This window comes from Phoxinus phoxinus (genome assembly GCF_949152265.1).
Source record: "Phoxinus phoxinus genome assembly, chromosome: 5".
Classification (NCBI taxonomy): Eukaryota; Metazoa; Chordata; class Actinopteri; order Cypriniformes; family Leuciscidae; genus Phoxinus; species Phoxinus phoxinus.
This window is the reverse complement of record NC_136880.1, coordinates 27,252,780-27,277,552: the sequence shown is the minus strand read 5'-3', so window position 1 is coordinate 27,277,552 and position 24,773 is coordinate 27,252,780. Positions and strand designations below refer to the sequence as shown.

The 24,773-nt window shown below is 38.3% G+C and overlaps 1 protein-coding gene across 4 annotated transcripts in view; it reads right to left on the bottom strand.

Annotated features, from left to right (window-relative positions):
- LOC306998075 (cadherin-18-like) overlaps nt 1-24,773 on the bottom strand; it is a 48,922-nt gene that overhangs the window by 8,238 nt on the left and 15,911 nt on the right. For 3 of the 4 annotated variants that reach the window (XM_079611851.1, XM_079611852.1, XM_079611853.1), the window contains 8 exons: nt 22,322-22,616; nt 19,705-19,824; nt 10,846-11,013; nt 10,348-10,535; nt 9,954-10,207; nt 6,788-6,921; nt 4,855-4,976; nt 1,898-2,012 (listed from right to left, as the gene is read on the bottom strand). In XM_079611851.1, coding sequence (XP_079467977.1) covers nt 1,898-2,012; nt 4,855-4,976; nt 6,788-6,921; nt 9,954-10,207; nt 10,348-10,535; nt 10,846-11,013; nt 19,705-19,824; nt 22,322-22,616 — 1,396 coding nt within the window. Of the gene's footprint in view, nt 1-1,897; nt 2,013-4,854; nt 4,977-6,787; nt 6,922-9,953; nt 10,208-10,347; nt 10,536-10,845; nt 11,014-19,704; nt 19,825-22,138; nt 22,617-24,773 lie in introns of all 4 variants that reach the window. The other variant, XM_079611850.1, reaches the window with a different exon arrangement.

Below are 24,773 nucleotides of genomic sequence, written 5' to 3'. Positions count from 1 at the left end.
AATCTAAATGTAAGAATAGAGAAATGTGATTGCACAATAAAAAAACAAAAAAACAAAAAAAAAACATCATTAAATATCTGCTTATAACTGATTTAGTACTGAAATATCATACATGCCGAACCAGACACTATTGTGCGTGCATTAGATACTACAGGAAGGAAGATTTTCAAACTCAAGGTTATCGTTAACACTACCAAAATTAGCATCTCTGAAATATTTATGCATAAATCAGCCTTTCATGTAGTGACCCCTAGGTTTATCGCGTTTGTGTTTGATTTCATGCTGTAGGGGTTTTATGAAATGGCCTGCAGGTAGACTCCATTTAATCTGTCCAAACACTATTAAAAATGAACATGAAATGACAGAGGGTGGAACGATCATTAGCGCATCTTTACAAACAACATAGAAAACGTGGTCTGTAATTATACATGGATGGGAAATTCACAGTTATGCTTTGATTTATGTAGCAGTGAATCGTAAACACTTTCCCTGTGAAAATACATGAGAGCAATCCATGCATGTACTGCAGATAATTAATCATCAGTGTGAGATGTGTAGTGCAAAAAATATTAAAAAAAATAAAAAAATAAGAAATAGCAACAACAACAACAACAACAACAGCATATACTGCCAATACTGCAGTTCTGGCACGAGTCCTGATCGCTCTAGCTGTTATAACTTAATGTGAGTGTTTAAATGGCGGAGATAAATGGCCTGAGAGAGAACTGCAGTAAATTGGCCCAGGAGGGATCCTCTCGATGTAATGTGTCCCATCCCAGATGACACAAACACAAACACTCTTGCAAAAGCCGTCGCATCCTGTCAAACTTAATGTAGGCTATCTTTGCGGATTCCCTCACCCATTCTACTGAAGCAGTGGAGAGCTTCATTACAAATGCTTCCTAGATTCAGAATATGAACTATGTCGAAAAACATAACAGTCAAGATGATTATTATCAGGTTGACCTCGCTGGCATTTCCCAGGGGGAAAATAAGTGCACCTCCGGAGGGAGTTTCCATCATATTTTTTTTCCGCCTCACCCTGGCAAGCGCTATGGTCATGTGGACGCTGACATAATGACTGCGGTGCCAGGAGAGAAACATCTACGTGATCAAAGATGACAGCCTTACACACCCACCCAATCACAGGAAGGGCAACAGAGCGCGCCTCAAGTGTGTTCCGAGGAGTGCGCCAACCCCAAATGTGTAAAATGGTCCGTAATGGTGCATCCGCTGGGATATTATTTAAGGATGGAGTGACCTGGGGGAGGGGAGGGGGCTTGGCTAGGATACAAATTCAAATAAAGCTCTGAATCTCTGGATCCTCTGAACTCTGCGCTTTTAGCATCTGCCTCTTATCTCCCTGATTGCCCTGTTAAACCTGACCGGTTCACCTGCAGCCCCGATTCACTGAAGCAGCAGTCCGGCATTAGAAGGAAATCATTACAGCTCGGCGTCTCCACCAGGGAGCCTTGAGCTAACATAAACACAGACCTGGTTTCCAGGGAAACGGCAACGTTGGCCTTGCAACGATATTAAAAAAAGAGCAAGAAGACGAGGGGAAGGCAGAAAATGAGGGTGATCTGTGTGACAACATGTGGTACCAAATATGTTTGTGGAGAGGCGCTGAGGGTTTGCCCTAAGCAAACATCAGGAAATCAGTTGGAAAACAGAAAGATTCCATTACAGAGATGCCATCGGAGAGGCTCTTTAGATCAGTCGGATCTTATTTGACTTTCATGAGAGCCTGAGCACAACTTAAGTACTGAATATGGAATTTGTTTTTGTAACCAACTCCTAAAATACAGGCTTGCCTCATCAAACTACTTCTAATTAGATGTTATACCAAGCCAAAACAAATCCTATGGGAGCGGTTTTGTTATTGTTTGTATTTTACCTTCATTGTCCTTCAGAGTGAAGTTTGGATTCTCTGGAAGGTCTTCTGGTAGAGCAAATGTGAACCGTCCATTGGCGAAGTTGTCCTTGTCTGTGGCCCTGATGGTCTGAATGACCTACAAAGAGAAAGAAACCGAACAGAACAAGAGAAAACAAGCTCAAGCTTAGTTCTTTCTTACTCCTAAATTTAAGTTGAATGATAAGTGGCACTAAAAATATCTAAAAGAGATGCTTTTAGTTCTCTGAGAGGCGGGTTGTGTCGCTCTTTATAACCCAGAAATGTAATTGGACCACCTGGGCTTCTTCTTCCTCTCCAATTTTGAAAGACATTAACTTCAGACTGCTGACCCGAAGCCCCTTGGCCAGTTGGGGTGTTTGGATTACAGTCATTGAACAGATAGCTGGTTTGAAGCATTGCTCAGCCTCATGATGTTTTGTCAGCTTGTTAACCTAATTGGCTCCTGCTAGCACATCAGCTGCAAGTGGGAATTTCCTCATGCAGTGTCTGGACCAATTATTGAAGCCTTTCACCTGTCTGTGCTGCATGACCCATGTTAGATCAGGGGTTTCTCTCTCTAGGGCACTTTTACATCAGAGCATCTGGTGTGGATTCGAGTTGGTTTTATGTAAGAGTATGAACAGTCTGTTTGGTGTTTCGGTAGTTTATGTTTGTAATTGGTATGAAATCAACCTGTTCTAATATCAGAATTGAACAGATATTCTTTAAATATAATTATACACCTGTGCAAGCTACTGTTCACTCTTATTCAAATATAATGCACATTTTTCGCAATAAACTGAATCTGGGAACAGCTCACATTTGTTGCCGTTTTGGTGGTTAATCCAAAGGGATGATTCAGGACTAAACAATATGATTTTACCTGCCCTATCAAATTTATTACTGGCTGGATCTTATAAAAAATAGTAACAACAGAAATATATGACATTTTTAAATAGTAAAACTAATTTAAATTGTAATAATATTTCATAATATTACTGTTTCACTGTATCAAATAATCAAATAAATGCAGCCTGTGTGAGCATAAGAAACTTCCCTCAAACACATTTTTACAAAAATTGGTAACACTTTAGTTTAGGGTCTAATTCTCACTATTAACTAGTTGCTTATTAGCATGCATATAACTAGAATAGTGGCTGTTTATTAGTACTTATAAAGCACATATTAATGCCTTAATGTGCATGACCATATTCTACATCCCTTAATCCTACCCCATGCCTAAACATAACAACTACCTTACTAACTATTAATAAGCAGCAATTAAGAGTTTATTGAGGCAAAAGGTGTAGCTAATAGTTAGATTCTGATTCTGAGATAATAGTGAGAATTGGACCATAATCGAAAGTGTGACCAACAATTCTACTGACCACAAACTTCAATTTGTAAATTCAACACACTTTGGCTGTTAAGTCGTGACATAAAATGCAAAACATAGGTATTGCTTTGTTTTAATCACATTCTTAATGATTCTTTCAAGACTATCACATGCAATTTTTGCAATTTCAATGGTGCAAACATAGTACACATTACACACCTGAATGTACAATGTGAAATAAATTATGCTTGTTACATGCAGAAGGGAGTAGAATAAAACTTGGGTTCGGACCAAGCAAGAGTATGAAAACCACCAGTGTCACTTCATTAAAGCTTTCTTCCCAAGTTACAGTGCATGGTTTCATGCAGCGTACTGTTGTGGATCAGTGCAGTGCAAATCAAAAGGAAAGAGCTTCCTGTGAGTTGATGCCAGTACAAGCAATGTGGTTCTGCCTTTTCTCTGTGGAAACACTTAATCAAGGGCCACAGCATGACAGCAATCCCTGATTATCTTACAAAATTACAATCATGAATTTCAGTAATTGGGAGGAGGATTTTATTTAGATGTTATGGACAGATTTGAGCCAAGCAGACCAAAAGTCATTATAAATGAGAGCCAATTTCTACGCTTATGAATGGACCTCTGCCTTATAAAAGACAGCAAATGGATTACTGGACTTGAATGAAACAGAATATGTATAAAAAAGCTCCATAGTGCTTTAAAAGCAGCCTTTAATTAAGCAAGGCTCCAAAATAAAAACACAGCTATGTATTTTAATCGCACTTCGATTAAACCGCTTTATTTCATATGGATTCATTTTATGACGCTTTAATGACCTTTTTGGATCTTCACAAAGTTTTGGTTACCTGGACAATCAATGGAGAGACATAAAACTCTCAGGTTTCATGAAAAATATATACGTTGATGGCTTTGGAACATGATGGTGAGTAAATGATGACCGAATTTTCATCATTTACCCTTCAAATACCCTTTATGGTTTATCAGACACAAATGTCTAGAGAGGACCTTTGATATTTAATCACCCCCCCCCCCCCCCCTCTCCCCCACCCCCCCAAAAAAAAAGTATTGTCGTCCACTGTGTGTGAATTGAGTGTGTTCAACCGCTTAAAACGTAATCTCATTCAAGGGTAAAACTATAACGGCTATGCCACTGCACATGGGCCTAGATTTCAATGTGCAATAATTGACATTTCCTGTGAGCCATTCTTAGTGCGCTTGATGCTGACTCCTATCTGCCGGTGAATACATTGGTACACGCTGAATTATTTATAGGTTTAAGAGCCTCAAAAGTCTGTCGAGCCACCGATAAATCCATTCTTGATGGTGTCAGACATATCATAAAGGAAGCGTATGTGTTTCTCATTTATGCATGTGTCCATAGCATTTGTGTACATGGGAGTGTGTGGGTTCATACATATGTGAGAACTGAATGGCAGAATTAAAGCATTAAAAAATATGGTTTGAGATAATAATAGGGCGGGAGAAAAGGACAGGAGAAAAGTGCAGATAGGAAAAACGGTTTCAAGGGTTCAGATGGGAGCTGACAGGTCGAAAAAGAGTGATAGGGACACACTGAGAAAAGGAATGAGAGACGATAACTAACCTGGCCTGCCTTGGAGCCTTCACACACAACCAGAGCGCTGTCTGTGGCAATATAGGGGGCATTGTCATTGACATCCAAGACCTGGATTGTGACTGGTACATAGCTCACCAGATTTGGATTGTCTGAAAAAAAAAAAAAAAAAAGACAAATATTCAATCATGGATATTTTCTGTCAGGACAGTTAAAAAATAACTGGCAAAACAACGATGAATGATTGATGTATGAGGGATTTTCACATGATTGAAGTCATGCCATATCAGGACACACTGGCGTGAAGCTTAATTGACTCCACAATTGAATACCACGTTTTATTTACAATATAGAGATATTATAACCCTTTTTGGGGGTTTCTTTAACAGTGAGAACCTACTTGTTTTTTGTCAGTTAACATTTTACTGAAAGTAAAGTGTTACCAAAGTGATGGGATAGTAATTACACCATAACACCATAATCCTTTTCACACAATCAGAGGTGGACAAAGTACACAACTGCCTTACTTGAGTGAAAGTACAGATACTACTACTCAAATATTACTCCGTTACAAGAAAAAGTTGAAAAGACCAATTTTTACTTAAGTAAAAGTACAGAAGAACTCGTTTTCAAAAGTATATGTCAATGCATTGTTTTATTATTGTTGTATGTAATACTTACAGTACATTATGCCTCTGAATATATGCCTGCCTACCCTCATATCAATATCAAATGTATTTCTAGAACATAGTTCCAGTAGTGTGGGATTGAATGTGAGATTGAATAAGTGCACTCAATAACATCCACAATGGTTTCGGACATCCAAACGGCTGTTCCCTCGAATAGTGCCCTATTTAAAGTTGTTTGGCTTTTAGTTTGAATATCTTAGCCTTACTGTCCGACGTCGGGTTCTGACATCAACCCGACTTTCATTTCCAACCAAAATGCAACCCCTGCAACCAAAATCATCCCTTGACTGATGTTACTACTTTCTACTCCAGGACCTTGACAGAAATGTAGTGGAGTAAAAAGTACGATATTTGTCTTTCAAATGTAGTGAAGTTAAAGTAAAAAGTTTCCAGAAAAAAATACTACTTGAGGTACAGATACTCAAAAAGTGTACATATACTCAACAGTACTCAAGTATGTACTTTGTTATTGTCCACCTCTGTGCACAATACATTTTGAGAAGAATCATTCAAGTTTTCAACATGTAATTGCTTCCTGTCAAGCCTCTAATGTCCTTCACACTAAAGACAAAAATGTGAAAAATAAAGCCTGAAAAGCCTGAAGTTGAAAAAAATATATTTTCATGATATAACATTATAGTTATTACATTTACCATGTGGAAAACCTTACAGTGAAAAATGAATAATTCATGCTTCTCTCATGGGATTCACTGAAGCGTGACGAGAATTTAAAATTGGTGTGGGAAACGTTAGACCCATTTTGGAGTCATGTGCGAGGAATGTCGTTCAGTGTGATGGAACTGAGATTAACTACAGTGACCTAACATTATCAGTTCACTATCAGCAATAACAGAGGGCAGTTTCAGCCCATTAGCTGAACACCATTGTGAAGAAAAGTGTTGAGGAAAGATAATTGCTTAGATAAGCATCTGTAAAAAAAGAAGAAGAAACAAATAGGAAATAGAGAAGAAAATTGATTGACCCTGTCCACCTTCAAAGCCACACCAGCATGCTAGCAGCAGCCTCAGCATCAATCCCACAATGCAACACTCCTTCAAGGAGACATTTGTTTTGGTCAGTATCGATGATTCAGACTTCAGGGCCTATGATTCCATCTTGGACAAGGTGTTCCCTCTTAAAACTTCAAGAAGAATGCTTGATTCAAAATGAAGTTATCATTGGTAAAATGGTTCCCTGTGTTTTCCTCAGAAACCAACATAAAAACAAAAATCAATGAATTCAGACAGGATTCTGGCCCTGAGAGCTGTACATACCAATCTCTGAAGCCATCACTGTGATGTTGTGCCAGGCTACCTCCTCTCGGTCTAGACTCCTGGTGGTTGTAATCAGTCCACTGTCAACATCAATGCTGAAAAGTGCACCTTCTGCATTTTGGTCAATGGAATACCTAAAATTGCAATACAGAACAGTTAAACTCAAAGATATTGTTCAAGTTCTGATGATATATATTTCAGATGCATTTCTGAAGAGTATGCTTTAATAGTCATTTTAATGAAAAGCTGAAAAAAGTGATCTTGAGTTTGAATTTTTTTTTTAATTCTGTTAAAGGCACACCTTGGAACTTTTGACCTAAAGAGTTGAAGCATATGAGTTGTTTTAAATGATTCCTCAGGGCAATATACAGTGTTTGACACTATCAATGCTCCGAACGGGGCTGCCCTCTTGAAATACCGCCTATGTAAGTTTGGAGGAGACGGACCGTCTTTGGACAGGTCATGTGACCTGGAGAACGAATCACTTTACGACCGTCACGTGACCAAGCTCTGATATGCTCAAGGAGCTAACGCTTTTGCTACTATTTTTCCGCCTGCTCAACTGCTGGCCATGGCTGAGGCAAGGAAAAGTTTAAAACTGCTCCTGAGGAGGCAAGAAAGAGAAAACGCGAGAGGGATCGTGCTCGCGGAAAAACAATAAGCTCTCTTGTTTCTCCCCGGCTCTCCCTCGTCGTCCTCCGCGTCCTCCTCCTGTTTCAGGAGGGGACTCTGAAGATTATTCAAGGGGCGAAGAAAATGATGACTGAAAATAAAACATAAACATCGGCATAAAAGTGGATATATAATGTAATATTTACTGCAAAGTCGGGAATTCGTGTAACAAAACTGATATGTCAAAACCTACTGCCGTTATTTATAGGCTTCAGTTTGTTTGTCCTTTTACACATTCATATATGTGTGTATTATTCGTGGCTTATATGATTTTAGATACAAATGTCTATGTATTATTAGAGGCTTATATGATTTTAGATTCAAATTCATAGTTTACTACAGGGAAAACACAAATAAGACGACGTAAGTCCGATCTAAAGATAAGATGACTCCAAAACCAACACAATAACAACTTAGTTTTAGGTACAAAACGTCTATAACCTGCTCCTGCCGATCGACTGTCCTGCACGGTTTATCTCCAACCCTAATCAAAAACACCTGAAGCAAACAATTAACGTCTTCAGGATCGCTTGAAAATTAAAGTGTGTTTGATTAGAGTTGGAGATGAACTCTGCAGGACAGACAGGAGCAGGGTCGGGCACCCCTGGTCTATGCGACTTACCTGACCAGTTATTTTCTGTTCACTCTTGTGCAATTCATTTATTAAGTAGATGTCTTCTTTACTTTTGCGACAGTGCTGCGGCGCTTGTGGCCTCTAGGGGCACTAGACGTGAAAGTTACAGGTCTAGCGCCCCTAGTGGCCAAAAGTTCTGCGGTGTGCCTTTAACCAATGATTATCAAAAAGCAGATTCTTACAAGCATCATGATTATAAATGCATTTCCTGTCACCAAAGATTTACACATCAGTTCTGGTTAGACAGGACTTCAAGATGCTTTGTCACACTTAACCAGTTGATGATTAGTAAATATTTTTTTATGAATGCATTTAGCTAGCTGCAGAAGCAAAACCCTCAGATCTCTCTGTACAGTGACCGGAAGGGGACATTATTGATATTTACTGATAATGACAAACTTCATTTGAATGCTGTCTATAGGACACAACACACGAGATATAATAGGCAATATGTAATGTTTATAACCATTTCTTAATTCCACACTTTTTCTTAAAGCTACAATGTGTAGGAATTACTCCCATCTAGTGGTGAAATTGTATATGACTTCCAACTGAATATTACTTTCTAGCCCCTCCCATTCCGAGGGCGTTTTAACTCATACGGTGGCCGTATTATTCCAAATCTGCCGGCAGTCACGAGTAATCTCCCCCTCGCATTCGTCACCGTGCCACTGAGTGTAAAAACGCAAAAGGCGAAGCTTGAATTTCCAGGTATGTCCCTCTTTGGCTAATGTATTTTCAATATGGATGCGCAACATGGCTTCCGCCATTCGAGCAGCTCACCCGTATGTATTATAAATGGCAGATTCTACGCTTACAAGAATACTTGATTAGTTTGTAGAAGTAATTATACATTAATGAGCACATATCATTTTGAAAGAACAAAGTGTTTTTTGCTAAGAATCAACTTAAAAATTACACAGTGTAGCTTTAATTAAAAATAAATATTATTAAGGGTCAATCCATTTCTGATAATTCCTGGTTCCTATGGTCACACAGGTTGTTTCTGCATTTACGTAACTCGTGGCCACGAGAAATAGATTTAATTCCCTGAACAATATGAAGTCGTGGCCACAAGAAAAATATGTTGTTCTCTCAACATATGATCTCGAGGACACGACTTTACATCGCGTGGCCACGACATACGAATGACATTACCTCAAAAAATTTATTTCGTGGCCACAACTTATACGTTCCCATTGAGGGATGTTAATCAAGGATGAGTTAATATGTTTATATGAATTAATATTTCGTGGCCACGACAAAACTAAGTGAACCGAACATGTTCCCTCTCGGTACACTTTTTAAAGGCTTTTTCATTTTTTAACAAAACTTTAAGATGAACCTTGAAGGCTTGAATGTTTATATACCACATAGATCTGAGGGGTTTCTTCTGCAGCTAGCTAAATGCATTAATAAAAACTATTTACTAATCATCAACTGTTCAGGTTAATACATTTTATGTTTCCTATAGTTGATAATATACTGTATAATAAGTTGTAATCAACAGTTATTATAAATATGACAGGAAGAGCTTGCCACTACTACAGTTTTCTATGGGAGAATATTCTACCGGAATTTCCCATAGCACAGAGATTTTAACGCAATTGCATGCTTTTCTCATTTCTTTTCTTTTTTAATTCATTTTGAATTGTAAATTGCAATTCTGCACTACCCATTCACTACCCCATTCAGTAATTTAATTAGAATTTAAAAGACGTTCTCAATTTAATAACAAATGGTGGACAACATTACTGCTTGTACATGCTACCAGTGGCAGGCAATGACATTTGCTCCGATAGCCATTTCATATATACCTCAAGGCCGTATATACCAGCATTATTCTCTCAAAAAACTCACCTGACTTTGCTTCTAGTGCTGTCCGGGTCTTGAGCAGTTACCATGCCAACCTCTGTCCGAGCCGGAGCGTTTTCATACACGTCCATTATATAGTAGTCCATAGTAAACACTGGAGCCTCATCAACATCCCCGATGATGAGCTTCAGTGTGGTGGTGTCTTTGAAAGGGCCCAGGTAAGAAAAACGAGGATCCAGATGGATGTTGACACCTTCAATGTTCAAAGAGTATGCCTTCTTCTTCTCGTAGTCCAGAGGCTAGAAAGGACATCAGTAATAAGATCAAGGGAGAAGCAGAAATGACATTTTGGCCAGCATGGGAAAAGACAGGGCATGGCTGAATGAGCAGACATGAAATTACATGAAGCATCGGTTCTGTGTGAACATCTAGATCAGACCTTTCTGAGGGAGATGATTCCTTCTCTCTTGTCACTCTCTGTAGAGATGGAAAACATGGCAGCTCCTTCTTCATTGGTAATTCTGTATGTCATCTCAGCGTTGACGCCAAGGTCTTCATCGTTCGCTTTGATTTTACCAACTGCTTTCCCTACCTCAGCAGATTCTGGCACATAAAGCTGATAGTTCTCTGAAGTGGAGAATAAACACAAACAGAACAGATGTGATTTTATTAAACATTTGAAAGCTTTTGATGCAAATATTAAAAAGTGTTGCTTGCGCTCAGCTAATTTGTAGGGTTTATATGGGATAAACCTGAGCAAGCTCAATAAAAGTTGTTTTTTCACAAACTAAAGCTCAAACGAATGCAGCTATTTGGGATGAATTCAAAGTACATTCACAGGGATTTAGGGATTAGATGGTCTCTGTTGAAGGGGCGTGCCTAAAATCCTGACTTTATTTCAATGGTGAAAGAGACTGAGTGAAGCAGAGACTCATACTTTGAGGGAATCGTGGTGGATTGTCATTGACGTCTGTCAGTGAGATGTTGACTGTGGTAGATCCGGACAGACCACCAACAGAGCCGGCCATGTCTTTGGCTTGGATGATGACGGAGTACATCTCTCTAGTTTCTCTGTCCATGTTCGGCAAAGCCGTCCTTATGACACCTGTGACCCAGAGGGTAGAAAGCATAAATATAGCTCCCGCTGACCTAAATACCCCATATCTCATCGTTGGACGTTCAAAATTGTATTCCCATTTTACTGCAAATGAAGGTGTTAAAGTACAAATATTAAATGTAAAAAGGCCTATATTTTGGGGTTGCATTATTCACATTATTTCAATTATTGATCTGCCTTCATTGACACCATTATATGAGAACTGAACTGAGCTGGACGATGACATCACCGTTTTCTCCAGAGCGGCTATATACATAAATTAACTAAATTAATAACTTTTTTTTACAACAAAACTGAACCATCACTGAACTTATTTAAGCTAGGCTCAGATCATTTTCTTCTAGATCTGCTGTAGGCAGAAACAAACTCTGTTGCAATATTTTCCTGTCATCACGTAAAGCTGATCTGAAACAACCTGTATTGTAAAAAGCGCTATATAAATAAGTTACGGATTAATAGTGAACTACCAAATTTAACTGAGCACTTTTACTTACAAATTCATTAATCAGAGTTTCTTGTTAGTTAGTAGTAATTACTAGAATGTTAATATTGTGGCACTCATTTGTTCCTGTGTTGTTATTCATTAATGATGGAACAGTATACTTAAGTGCTATTATTTTATATTAGATATTAGTAATTAGATTACACTGCTATTCAAAGGTTTAGGGTCATTGTGGTATTTTTGTTTGTTTGGTTTTAGAAAGTAATTAATACTTTTATTTGTCAAGGATGCATTAATTTAATCAAAAGACAAAGATGTTTAAAATGTTACAAAGATTTCTATAATAAATGGTTTTATTTTGAAATTTCGCAGTATCTACAACATATTAAGCAGCACAACCATAAAAGCAACATACCACACAACTTGTGCACTATATTTTATAGTGCACATATCTCTGTGTGAGGATTAGGCTGATAAGAGTTCATTATTCACAGAACATCTTGCATGATAGCCATGGCCACCTTTCACTTTCATTATGGAAAAGAGCTGCTTGAACATTCAGCCAAACATCTCCTTTTGTTTTCCACAGAAGAAAGGAAGTGAAATGGATTTCGAAAGACATTAGGGTGAGTAAATTCCCTTTGTGGTGAACTATCCCTTTAAATCAAACTTCTAATCGTTTGATGGCATTTTCAGCAATAAGAGCCCTGTTCACTGGAAGAGTACGTGTCCAGAATATCCTGTGTACACTGCAGATATTTGACCCCTATAGTTATTGAGGTGGTGAGCTCACAACGAGTGGTTATCCTCTGATTTGCCCCAGCTCTGACCTGGTCCAGGTTCTTTTCGAGCTTGACAACACACCAGCAGGCGAGTGCTGACCCCTTACCTCTATGCACTGCACTGTTCTTATGTGGCGTAAGCCCTTAGCATGAACCCTACTGTCCAGATGTGCGCACACACACATGTGCAAAAAGCATGCTGGTGATCATCTCCTGCATACTCCACAACTCTAACGCAAAGTATGCCATCTGCTCCAAGTGTTCCCTCAGGAGATAGAGGATAAAACAGGGATGAAGGGAAGGCTGCAAAGCAGAACAGCTTGGGTTTGCCATGTGAACTTGCATTTGAGCCCCTTTACGCCATTAGATCCCATGGTGATATTTACTGTGAAATGAGCACCAACTGACAAGACACACTCAGGCACTAGTGCACCAACACAGCAAACAAAGGGTGTCTTTAAAAACAAATGGAAATCGATAGCATCATTCATTTTAAAATGCATAAGCTCTGTCAGTGCATAGCACTAGGTACATTTTATTTACTTATTAATGAATATAGCAGTATAGGATACTTCTTGACAGTTTAATCAAACAACTGTATGAAATGCCTTGAAATAAGTCACGGTTACCCATCATCCTTATGGAGAAATTATAGAAAAGTGTGCATTTCAAGCTAAGCTTTAAATGTAAGACACATGCCATTCTTTTCTATTGACGTTTCACAATTATGTAACCTGATGATGTACTGATATATACATTTCACATGGTGTTTAGTTTTTTTTTTTTGTCTGGCAGAAACCTAAGAAAACCTAAATGTATGTGTATGCGCAAGCACGCACACACACACACACACACACACACACACACACACACACACGCACACGCAGGCACACACACAAATCTGATTCTGCATAATTGTATTGCTTTCAGCTTTATGACAGTTAATTACTATTTGTGGATACCATTTAAATAACTTAAAATGGAAATAAAAACAAAATTCTCTGTGACTTATAATTGCCATGAGTTTACCTGCACATAGCAATAAAGAGGCTAGGGTGCTTTTTGCCTAAAAGTCGTGGACATGCGACATTTATGAGAACTGGTTAGAGAAAGTGGTCTCTTAATTGTCTCCAAGGGCTCTGGTGGAGCATTAACCGGTCGCACAGCAGACACTAACATCTAACAGACAGGGGCTGTGTTCGAAATCGCCCCCTATACTCTCATTCACTATTCCCTACATTATCCACTAATATACTTGAAGGAGTCAATGGAAATAAGTGAGTGAATTCGGACACTGAGTACGCTGAAAAGGCTGAGCTTTTGCATAGTTTGTGCTTGCTGTTTAATAATCATTTGATTATTCAAGCCACAAAAACAAACATGCCTTAAAAATGCTTAGTACACAATCATAGGGTGAAGTCAAAATGTACATATATTTGTCCTAAGTCGTTGCATTTCAATGGAAAACTATTTGAGTGATGCTGTGGTGCGGTTTTAAAAACACAGTGTTTCTCTCAGAGTGCAACCCTCATTGTTTTGCTAATGTTTGAGGCTCCTTTTAGCGGAAGGGGTCTGAGCGATGCCATGCAAAGTGATAGAATATAATCCAAATTGGCTAGTGTGTTGGTATGCATTACCCACCACCACAGTGGATTTTCACCTACATTTGGCGGGTTGGTGGGTGTTCATTTCAAACCCTAATCGTAATCATTATGATCACAACTTGTAATAATTGCTTTAATGAGATCATTGTTTCTCCATTATGATACTAATAACTGCATGATTGTTTTATCTAAGAACTGTCAATTTTTTTACATGGACATTACTTTTACACAGTCACCTCTGATAATGGATCACTCTAAATTTTAATGTAGCTGCTTTTAATTGATATTTATTGTGAGAAGCGCTATACAAATAAACGTGAATTTAATTGAATATATATATATATACCTGAAAAAAATACTATGTATAAAATATATGGACAGCGTTTACACATATATTTGTGTCTGAATGTCCGAATTCATAGACACACAACACAGCACAGCACAGCACAACACAACACAACACAACACAACACAACACAACACAACACAACACAACACAACACAACACAACATTCATAAGCAAGCCCAAAACGTTATCAAGGAGCTAACATATAAGGAGGACCTGTGAGGCAATGACAAGTTGGGAATTTATATTTTATATTATGTGTGAAAGTGTGAGACGGACAGTTTATATATTCGAACATGCAGTTCCCTTTTTAAATGGACACGACCAGTGGGAGTGAGAAAAAATATGCAAACAGATACCTCAATCCGCCAGAACAAATAAACACACGCCAGTGTTCAGCCCCAGAGAATGTCATAGAGATTGCACCCAGCCCATTGAGAGCAGACACCACCTGCCAGGACAGGGGATTTCAGCAGACAACACAACGGAAAAAGCAAAATGTTCATGTTAAACAGGCTCTTAGTATTCAGCTAGTAGCCACAAAGCAGAGACAGAAAGTAAATAACGCAAACAGGACCAGACACTGATGCAGAAATGGGTAAGCCCAGCTCTATGTACTTGGGAGTTTGATTTCCTATATGGAACAACAGATAGTCAGCACTTCCTATAGTGAAAGTGTGAAACATCACGCAGGTTAAGCATCACCCGCCGGCAAATGGGACAATCTAACTACTACACAAAGGTAATTCTCAGATAATAGGATTAGACACAGTGATGCAAGTTACTTTATATAGAAATTAATGGGTGGAAACAGTAGCTTCTACAGTTAGAAGAAAAACAAATAAAGACTCTATTATATCAAAATATACAGTACAATACTACACTTTACCATACTCTATATACACTATTGTACATCATACTATTATATACAATACTACACCTATCTGTAGTACTATACCATACCACACCACATTATACTACACATATTGAAATTTTACAAGAATAGACTAGAACAGAAAATAATTGAATAAGCAAAAAATAACCTCTAATAATGCTATACTATTATACTGAAAAAACACATTTTATCTTCGTAGCACTAAAAATGCACTGAATTAATATACTGAGGCAGGATCATGACAGACCCATGTTTTGTGTGCAAGCACATTGCCTGTTTGGGCCATGTGCTTGTGTTGTCTCGTTACGTAACCCCACCCCCTTTGTTATCCTAGTCTTGTGATTATTGTCTAGTCAGTTTCACCTGTCTTCGTCATTAGTGTTCCATATATAATCCCCATGTGTTTGCTGTCCTGTGCCGGTTCATTGTTTGATGTGTCACACTTTGTGAGTACCTTGTCTGAGAAGAACGTCTTGATCTTGTATTTGCTGTTTGTTAATAGTCTAGTTTTTGTCACGTGTTATCTAGTTAGTTATCCCTTGTTTGTATTGCCCCCTCGTGGGTTTTGTTTTCTGTTTTTGTCTTTAATAAACCCCTGTTTGAGTTATCTGCTGTCTGCGATTAGGTTCATCCTACCAACCTCATAACAATTATAGTATCTTTCACAAAAAAAAAAGTTACTACTAACATGACTTAAATGTACAATATATTTGTAATAAAATATAAAAAAAACACTTGCACAGTGTGATATATTTCATGCAGTTGTGTACTTACATTATTCCAAAAATTTGTAAATCCAGAGAAATTAGAGTTTTAAATAATGACTTGTCCCTTGCCATTGTCGTATATCAATGATGTTATATCCGCGATATCCTCAGTTTCTGCTTCTAGAAACCATAATACATAGACGCTTATTTCAATGGGCCGCTATGTAAGCTGCTAATGAGGAATCTATGCATAGGCTGCATACCTATGATACAATATCTTGCATGCCGCTGTTATGTAGTTCAGTCTTCATGGTTCACAGTTATTGACCGGCGAGTACAGAAATTCCAAAATAAAAAGTAAATGCAAATCAACTGAGGCAAGCAGGCTTTGGGACAAATGGAGAAATAAAACAAGGATCAATATCGACGTGGCTTTTTCAAGATGGAGAGAGCTTAGCAACAAACTTGGACATGATGTGTCGAGTCTATGGCAGAGAAATTAAATACAGTATGTGTTGCACAAAAATATTTAGCCATTACTTGCAAATACTGTGGGTTTGTTCAAATGTACTTATAGTACGATTGTTTTAAATGTGTAAACCTGCGCATTAACCCACTAAATCATTTGACAAATAGTCACATATTAGTAACAGTCAAATAAAATTACATTTTTATGTTTCTTGCAGCTAATTCATTACGATGACATACAATCGTGTGATCAAACATACAGGTAGCCTATAATACAAAAACTAATTTATTAGCAGATATATAATCTATATGATTTGTGAATTCCATACATCTCTGGATGATGAAAAGGACATCTCCCATCGTTCCACTCTCATTAATAGCATCATGCAGCAAAAAAATTACAGATTGTACTTTTAAAAAGACAGTAAACACTGCATAACTGATACGAATCCACTGTAGGCAAGCTGGTTGAGAACCCAAATGCAACTTTACTTCAAAACATAAAACAATGGCATGGCAAGGCATGAAACATTGAATACTAGACAAAGGGCAAACATGAGGGCTTAAATACAGACTAATTACAAGACAAGGAACACCTGCAGGAAGCCAGGGAGGATCCGACAGCTCAGGGGGCCAGTGTGGACCAGACAGTTCAGGTGGACAGGGCAGACCAGACATTGCAGGGGACCATGGCGGTTCAGACAGTTCAGGGGCCATGGCGGATCGGTCTCTGAGGCCTTAATCAGGTTGGTACCTACTGCCCCTCCCCAAATTTTTCTTGGGATGAGACTCTGGAACGCTGCGGCCATCCCTTGACGAGACTCTGAAACGGCGGCGGCCATCTCAGCACGAGACTCTGAAACGGTGGTGGTCATCTCGGCACGAGATTCTGAAACGACGACCATCGTGGGCGAAGGTTCGCAGGCTGGAGCCAATGTGTGTGCTGCCCATACACGCATCATAGCCGTGGCGACTATGAGGAGCGCTGCATCATCAGGCGCGGCGGCAGTCTTGTCGGCAGACGTGGCGTGAACAGCCTCCGGCTCGGCAGGACTGACGTGAAGAAGCTCAGGCTCGGCAGGACTGACGTGAAGAAGCTCAGGCTCGGCAGGACTGATGTGAAGAAGCTCAGGCTCGGCAGGACTGACGTGAAGAAGCTCTGGCTGAGAGGATACCGTGGGTTTGCGGGGCTCCTCATCCGCAAAGCCCACATTAAATGACGAGCCGCTCTACAACAGGGCAAAGCCCACAGTAAATGACGAGCCGCTCCACAACAGGGCAAAGCCCACAGTAAATGACGAGCCGCTCCACAACAGGGCAAAGTCAATATATTGCACTAGAGTTATGTGAGGGGTATTGCCAGGCATGATATGTTAAAGAGGTTCATTAAGTCCATGGAGGAACATATCATTGAAAACACCATCACCAAAATCCATCCCATGGCAGAGTACTAAAGCATTTTTTGCTTGGGGATCATATACTTATTTCACTCACTGAAATGCAAATCAATATATAAGCTATATATTATGTGTTTTTCTGGATTTTTTTGGTTGATATTCGGTCTCTATCCGTTAAAATAAACCTAACATAAAAATGATTAACCCTTAATTTCTTTATATACAGTGGGGAAAATAATGTATATTATTTATACAGTTTTTTAGCTTTTATGTTTAATACTTGTCACCCTTATAGATCTACAAATAAAACGTGATACGTTTTATGGTGGTGATGCTCAGTGCAGAAAGAGGTGAGTCTCCATCAGCGCTTTATCCCTCTCCTAAAGCAAAAGTGTCTCTCTAGACCTGGAGTATTGGAGCGCAATTCAAACACACACTGCTCTCAGTGCTAAGGGTACAAGCACGTCCTGCCAAAACAAAGAATGCAATGCTGGTATGCAAGAGTGCAACGTTAAACCAACACCCTATGATAAAACCCCCGATGTGAACATTATCATATGGCCTCTTAATCCCATCAAAACCTTCATAATAGCCACAAACAGGGGATTAGAGATGAGAAAAGAGTTGAAAGAGTGGCCGCGGCAGCATTACAGTCCATCCAATATCATAGTTCTAGCGCCAAAGACACCACCAAAAAAAAAAAAAACGCCATCAGAGATCTTGCTTCAGTGGAGGACGGCAACAGTCCCATGGGTCCCAGTGGGAGGGAGACTGAATGGAGCAATTACACATAATAAATAAATGCATAGTGGAGTACCCATGAAGCAATTCTGTGTAAATTGGCGTGGTTCTGTGGCGGATATCTGAGGGATAGAAGTACTGTATGTATTGTTGCTAAGCTGAGTCCCTTGGGTCAGCAGCTCATGCTGTTGCTGACAAGGCGGTGCTGAAGAACTACGCACACAATAACAGCTGGAACAGATGCTACTCACCATTTTACCTTGTACACTGCTAATATAGACGTACGAGCATTTGCACCACTACCCTGGCACACTCAAACGCATGTAAGCCAAGCAAATTTATCCTGCACCAAATAGCCTCTATCATGGGATAAACACTCTGTAGGTTGGCACTTTCAAACTGGGACAAACACCCTCCAGGCACATTCAACTTGACATAAACAAACACCACCACTGCGGAAATTGAACCAAATGGCTACTAAGCACAGAATGAAAAAAGGAGGGAGCAAGGGAAACATTAAATTAGGATATACACTGTAGGCGAGTGGTACATCATAACAAGTAGGCCACGGTTCGGGTGTTTTTTTGCCGCCACAAAACATTGTAGTCTGGGTCGCACGGTGCCGCACTCTCGATGTTTCAATCATGTGTTGATAATATTATGAAAATGATTTGTTTATCCACCCGGGCTTTGCAAGAGTAATTGAGTGTACCATGTAAGTCTCAGAAGAAAACCATCCATATAAACTATTCATATTCATCGCCCTCAATGTAGGTTTATTTCTAAGAAACAACCGAGAGTGATTTTTCCCACATTTTCCTGCATTATTTAACAGAATTGCAATGTGTGTGCCTGAGTCCGAGTGTCGTTCGGAAGAGCATACAAATCCAAATATATTATTTTAATGCTCAACTGACATCGCTGTGACAAAAGACGCATTCTGGTACTGGTCAGGATGTGTTTTTCCCTCACTCTTGGGGGCTTTTTGCTGTCTTTACATAAAAGGTTGAAACAACATGTATGACAGCCCCTCAACAATATGAGAACCCATCAATTATTATCCACATAGGGTAGCGCAATAAATTGGGAGTTCCTTTGTGAGCCTGAAAGCAGTTTTACAGAGAAACTGTATCTGTGTTTCCTACAGCCTATTATTGTGGAATGACTCATCCGCTGGTGACTTTGCACAAGCTCGCAGGAACAATCAGAAAATATTCATGTGGAGCCTTCTACAATTGAAGGCATCTCAAAGCGTCCATAAAACAGGTTATTCTGAGAAAGCGAGGTCTTTGCGTACCGGTTTTGGGGTCAACGGTGAAGAAAGGCTGCCCTTGGAGAATGCTGTAGACGATCTTGGCACTGTTTCCATAAGTGGGATCATCGGCGTCTGTGGCAGTGATCTGGAACACTGATGTTCCTGTGTGGACATAAAAATATGTCCAAGTTAAACTGCTAAAAAATTTCACATGCTCAGATTTGCATTCATTCTCATTAATGCATGCCACAAGCATGCTCCAACAGAGGCAGATGCGGTACTCATACGCCGCTTGCTAATTCAAGTGATTTATCTCATGCCTCCTTGACCTGTACCAGGTTGAATTCACCTGTCATGAGCCTCTCTCCTCCAAGCCTTAAAGCATCTAATGCTATTACAAAGTGTGTGGGGCTTTGATGGTGGTGATAACGCTGCTCTAGCCTGAGACATTCTCGGTTTAAGAAAAAACAAACACAAAAGCCCCTCTTGAAAGGCCAAAGACCCTCAACTGACTTATATGGCTCTATGAATGCTGCTAGTGATTACTTCATCACAGATTGGTGAGTGGAGTGGAGATAGCTTGAAAGCTCACTCGTGGTGTTTGTCATGTACACGAAACCAAATATCTTATTTGGGAAGGCATAAATAATGACCTGGATAATGAATTATATTGACCAATTAGCAAAAAGCTAATTATTTAGCAAAGAATAAAGTGATTTTTAAATTAACATATTTAAAACTATTATGAAATGGCATGCCTATGAAGCTAACAAACTAAAGTGAGACATTTATGAACGAAAATGTGCATGGTGTGACTTTAAGCTCAACCATTTTCTTTCATTGTGCACTAATATATTGTTGTAAACTAATATTATATATTATGCAAATTACCTACATTTTGAAATGGTTATATTAATGTTTTAAACATTCTGAGAAACATTAAGAAAGTATGGATAAAATGTTCCTTTGAACTTTCTATTCATCAAAGAGGGAGTGATGACAAACATGTCATGTCACATGGGTCATTTATTTATTTATTTAGATGTATACATCATCTGAAAGCTGATTAATTAATATTTCCATTGATGTGTAGGACAATATTTGGCCGAGATACAACTATTTGAAAATCTGGAATCTGAGGGTGCATCTCAAAACATTGAGAAAATCGCCTTTAAAGGGGTCCATTTATGTTTGCGATTGTGCTGCATTCACTCACAGAAATAAGTGTTTTATATATTTACGGTAGGACATTTACTAAATATCTTCATGGAACATGATCTTAACTTAATATCCTAATGATTTTTGGCATAAAAGAAAAATCTATAATTTTGACCCATACAATGTATTGTTGGCTATTACCACAAATATACCCGTGCGACTTGTGACTGGTTTTGTGATTCAGGGTCACAAATATTAAGCAGCACAACTGTTTTCAACATTTATAATAAAAAAATATATATTTCTTGAGCACCAAATCAGCATATTAAATGATTTTTGAATGATGCTGAACATTCAGCTTTTTCATCATGGGAATAAATTACATTTACAAATTTATAAAAAAAAAAATAATAAAAAAAGTAATTTTAAATTGTAATAATATTTCACATATTACTTTTTTACTATATATTTGATCTAATAATTGCAGCTTTGGTGAGCATAAGAAACATATTTCAGGAACATCCCCCAAACATCTGAACGGTATTATAGGCCAATAATATACATTTATATTTATTTTACGTTAAGGCATATTTTCTGTATGGAAACTATAATTTAGTTTTGAATTGTCACCCACATCCAGTTCTGTCCGAATACTCTACAGATAATTTTGTCATTACAACAGATACATATAATAGCTTTCTGTTTTTATAAAGACTCATGAAAACATGAGAGAAAAACAAAAAAAGTGGTGGCGGAGAGCGACTCAAGGCCAAAAGTGAGAAATAAACCTTGCCCTTATCCTATAGCTGTGCCCGGGGGGAAACATTGTGCCGAAAGGTTGTGAGGAATGATAATTTCACAGCTCTTTGGCTTGAGTCCAGCCAATTGATTTGGATAGGAAGGAAGAACTCTACGGACAATTAGCACTTTCCTGACAGTCCATTTACTGCAGAGTTGATGTGCACTGCCATTGATGCAGATTGCATGCTCTGCATGTGGATTACTCATGTATTAGGGTGAATAGCACAGATCTATAAAACATTGACGTTTCAAATTGAGATACGGGTGTAAAAGACGTAAACACAGCTGGTTTTTGTTTATCAAATGCTGCATTAGATTGGAAGCACTTCAAAACATTTGCACCCCAATGTGTGAGTGAACATACTTTTGAGGCTTTTATGTGATATTCTGGTTTGATTTTGACATTACTCATGAAATCCCTTTTTCTACAACAGACAATACGCAGTACCCTCTTGAGAGGCTTTCTATAAGAAACAATAGCTTTAATAAATCCCACTATAAATCCACCGCAACCAACCAGCAGCATGTGATTCGTCCGGGTCCAGGCCAGAAAAGCTCCCATCTGCAGTTGGATTCTCTGGTCTGAAACTGATGAGGCAGCTAATATAAAACCTATGCTCTACTGACACAACGTTCTTGTGTTCCCCGGGCACAGCCTCAGACAATCCCCAGAGCCAGGAGGTCCTGACTGTTGGCTCACCGATGTCTGCCATCTCAGGCACGGAGGCTGAAAAGAGGCCGTCTGGGAATTTGGGGGCGTTGTCGTTCACATCCTGGACCTTGATGATGAATTCCGACTCGGGTTCCACGGCTCTGTTGGTGAAGCGGTCGATGGCCCGAGCATGGAGCACGTAATGGGTCTTCTTTTCTCTGTCCAGGCTTTTCTTTGCATGAATATCTCCCGATAACTCGTTGATTATGAATATGGAACCGGCACCTTCTCCAGAGAGTAAATACTGGACGGAGCCATCACCTTTGTCTGAGTTTGAGTGTAACTGAAAGTAACAAAGAAAAGATGGTTTTATTTTCTGTAACACTGCTATTTTGCCTGAAACCAAATGTAAATGTTATGTGGTGTTAAAACCACATAATTACTTATTCTGACACATCGTGGTATGTTGAAATGCAGATTATTTGTGCAGTTTAGAAAGAGAGAATCAGTGGGATCAAAATGTTTGAAACCATGGGCAGGTTTTTTATCTATCTATCTATCTATCTATCTATCTATCTATCTATCTATCTATCTATCTATCTATCTATCTATCTATCTATCTATCTATCTATCTATCTATCTATCTATCTATCTATCTAAACTTTATTGACTGTATTGACAAACTATGCTTATTTAAAAAATACAGTTATATTAATTATTTTAATTTAAATTAATTTGAATTCTACTTCCTAGCATTTAAATTTGAACTGTAATTCTACATATTATCTGCCAACTCAATTCAAATTCAGGAACTTAACTCAAATTTAAAATCCATTCTGAATGGCGAACACTTAGGGATTTAAATCGGGATTTAAAATAACATTTAAACCAGGATATAAACAAAGTTTTAGAATCTTGAAAAATAAAAAACATTTCAGATTCTGTATTATTTCTACAGTAGGTCCCACTAGTGACATTGATCATATGACTCTGTACAGACAGTCATATGTTATTTCTTCCACTGAAGAACAAAATTCTTTGGATATTCGAACCTCTACTGAAGTTGGTCAAACCTGATGATCATGTTCTCCAGCATGATTTACCCTATGCTCATTTCTCAATTCAACCTTTAATTCAAATTGTGATAATAAAACAATCTAATTATATCCAATTCCAATAAATTCCAATAAATAAATAAATAAATCCAATTCCAATAAATAAATAATGCATGATTTCCAATAAAAATGATAAAAATAGCAACATTTTCCTTAGTGGTCTCAGACTTTTGGTCCCCATTAGAAATACAGCCACTTCAGAATAGTTTTAAATGTCAGTATTTGCACTTTTAAATAATCTTACTTAAAGAAAACAGGAAATTAAATGACAAAGACCTAGAAATAACTATTTGAAGTCAAAAGACAAAGACATTAAAACACTCCTGTCATAACCTTTACATATGTGGGATAAATGACATGTCATACAGTTCAAGCGTTTACTTCATTTTTTTCTTGACAAATCTATCACGTTAATGACTGTGGCGCATCCCAGCTCCTGCCACAGAATGCTCTTGATTTGTAATTAGCATGCTCTTTAAATAGGACTCACATTACGATCTGAGGAGATCATTTTCAGCGGAAATGGTTTCCTAAGTTTAAGTTTTTTTATTTATTTCATTTTTTATTCAGGGGTAAAAAGGCATGGTAGAGACTCAGCTACCCTGAAATATGAGGCTAAAGCCTGTGGCTCCGAACCAGAACAAAATTGAGTTTCATGTGAAATACACATGAATCACAGGGGTGAAAGGATACCTCCTAATAAACATGGGTTAATCCCAACATATTCATATTAGTTATGCAATAAGATATTCAGTTACAGAATATTGCTTTTACTGCCTGAAGGAAAGCATTTTCTGTGATAGCGAATATAAATATCCAAACAAGTATTTAGAATTTGCATAAGGAAATATGCAGTTATGCTGATCCTTCAAAGACCTCATTTTGCTTATTTATTTATTTACACAGCAAAGTAAGTTACAGCCCTTGGTCTGTTGACTTTTCTATATGTCTGACTACTTATTTTATCTTCATGTGTCAACCACAAATGCTGGTATAATACTATAACATTCTATCACCTGCAAAATCATGTTGTGCAACCAATATGCATAAAAAATGACAGGAAATAGCATCACAAATATATCTCCTGCACCTTTTTTATGACAAAACAAGGTTAGTTAAGGTTGTGAAATGTCATGTGGTGCAACTCCGCAAAAACTGGACACTCTTGTATGTAATTGACACATATGTTTGCAGAGATGTAACATAAACGATCACTTCTGTTCATGTCAGCTTTCAGTGAAAATTAATATATGAAACCATCTGTGGCACTCATTTAATAAGTATCACATATGCTATGCTCATGTAATTAAAGTAACACACACCATAAAAAAAATAATGCATGCAAAACAGCAGAAAGCTTCAGATGTACAGGAAGCTGGATGAGA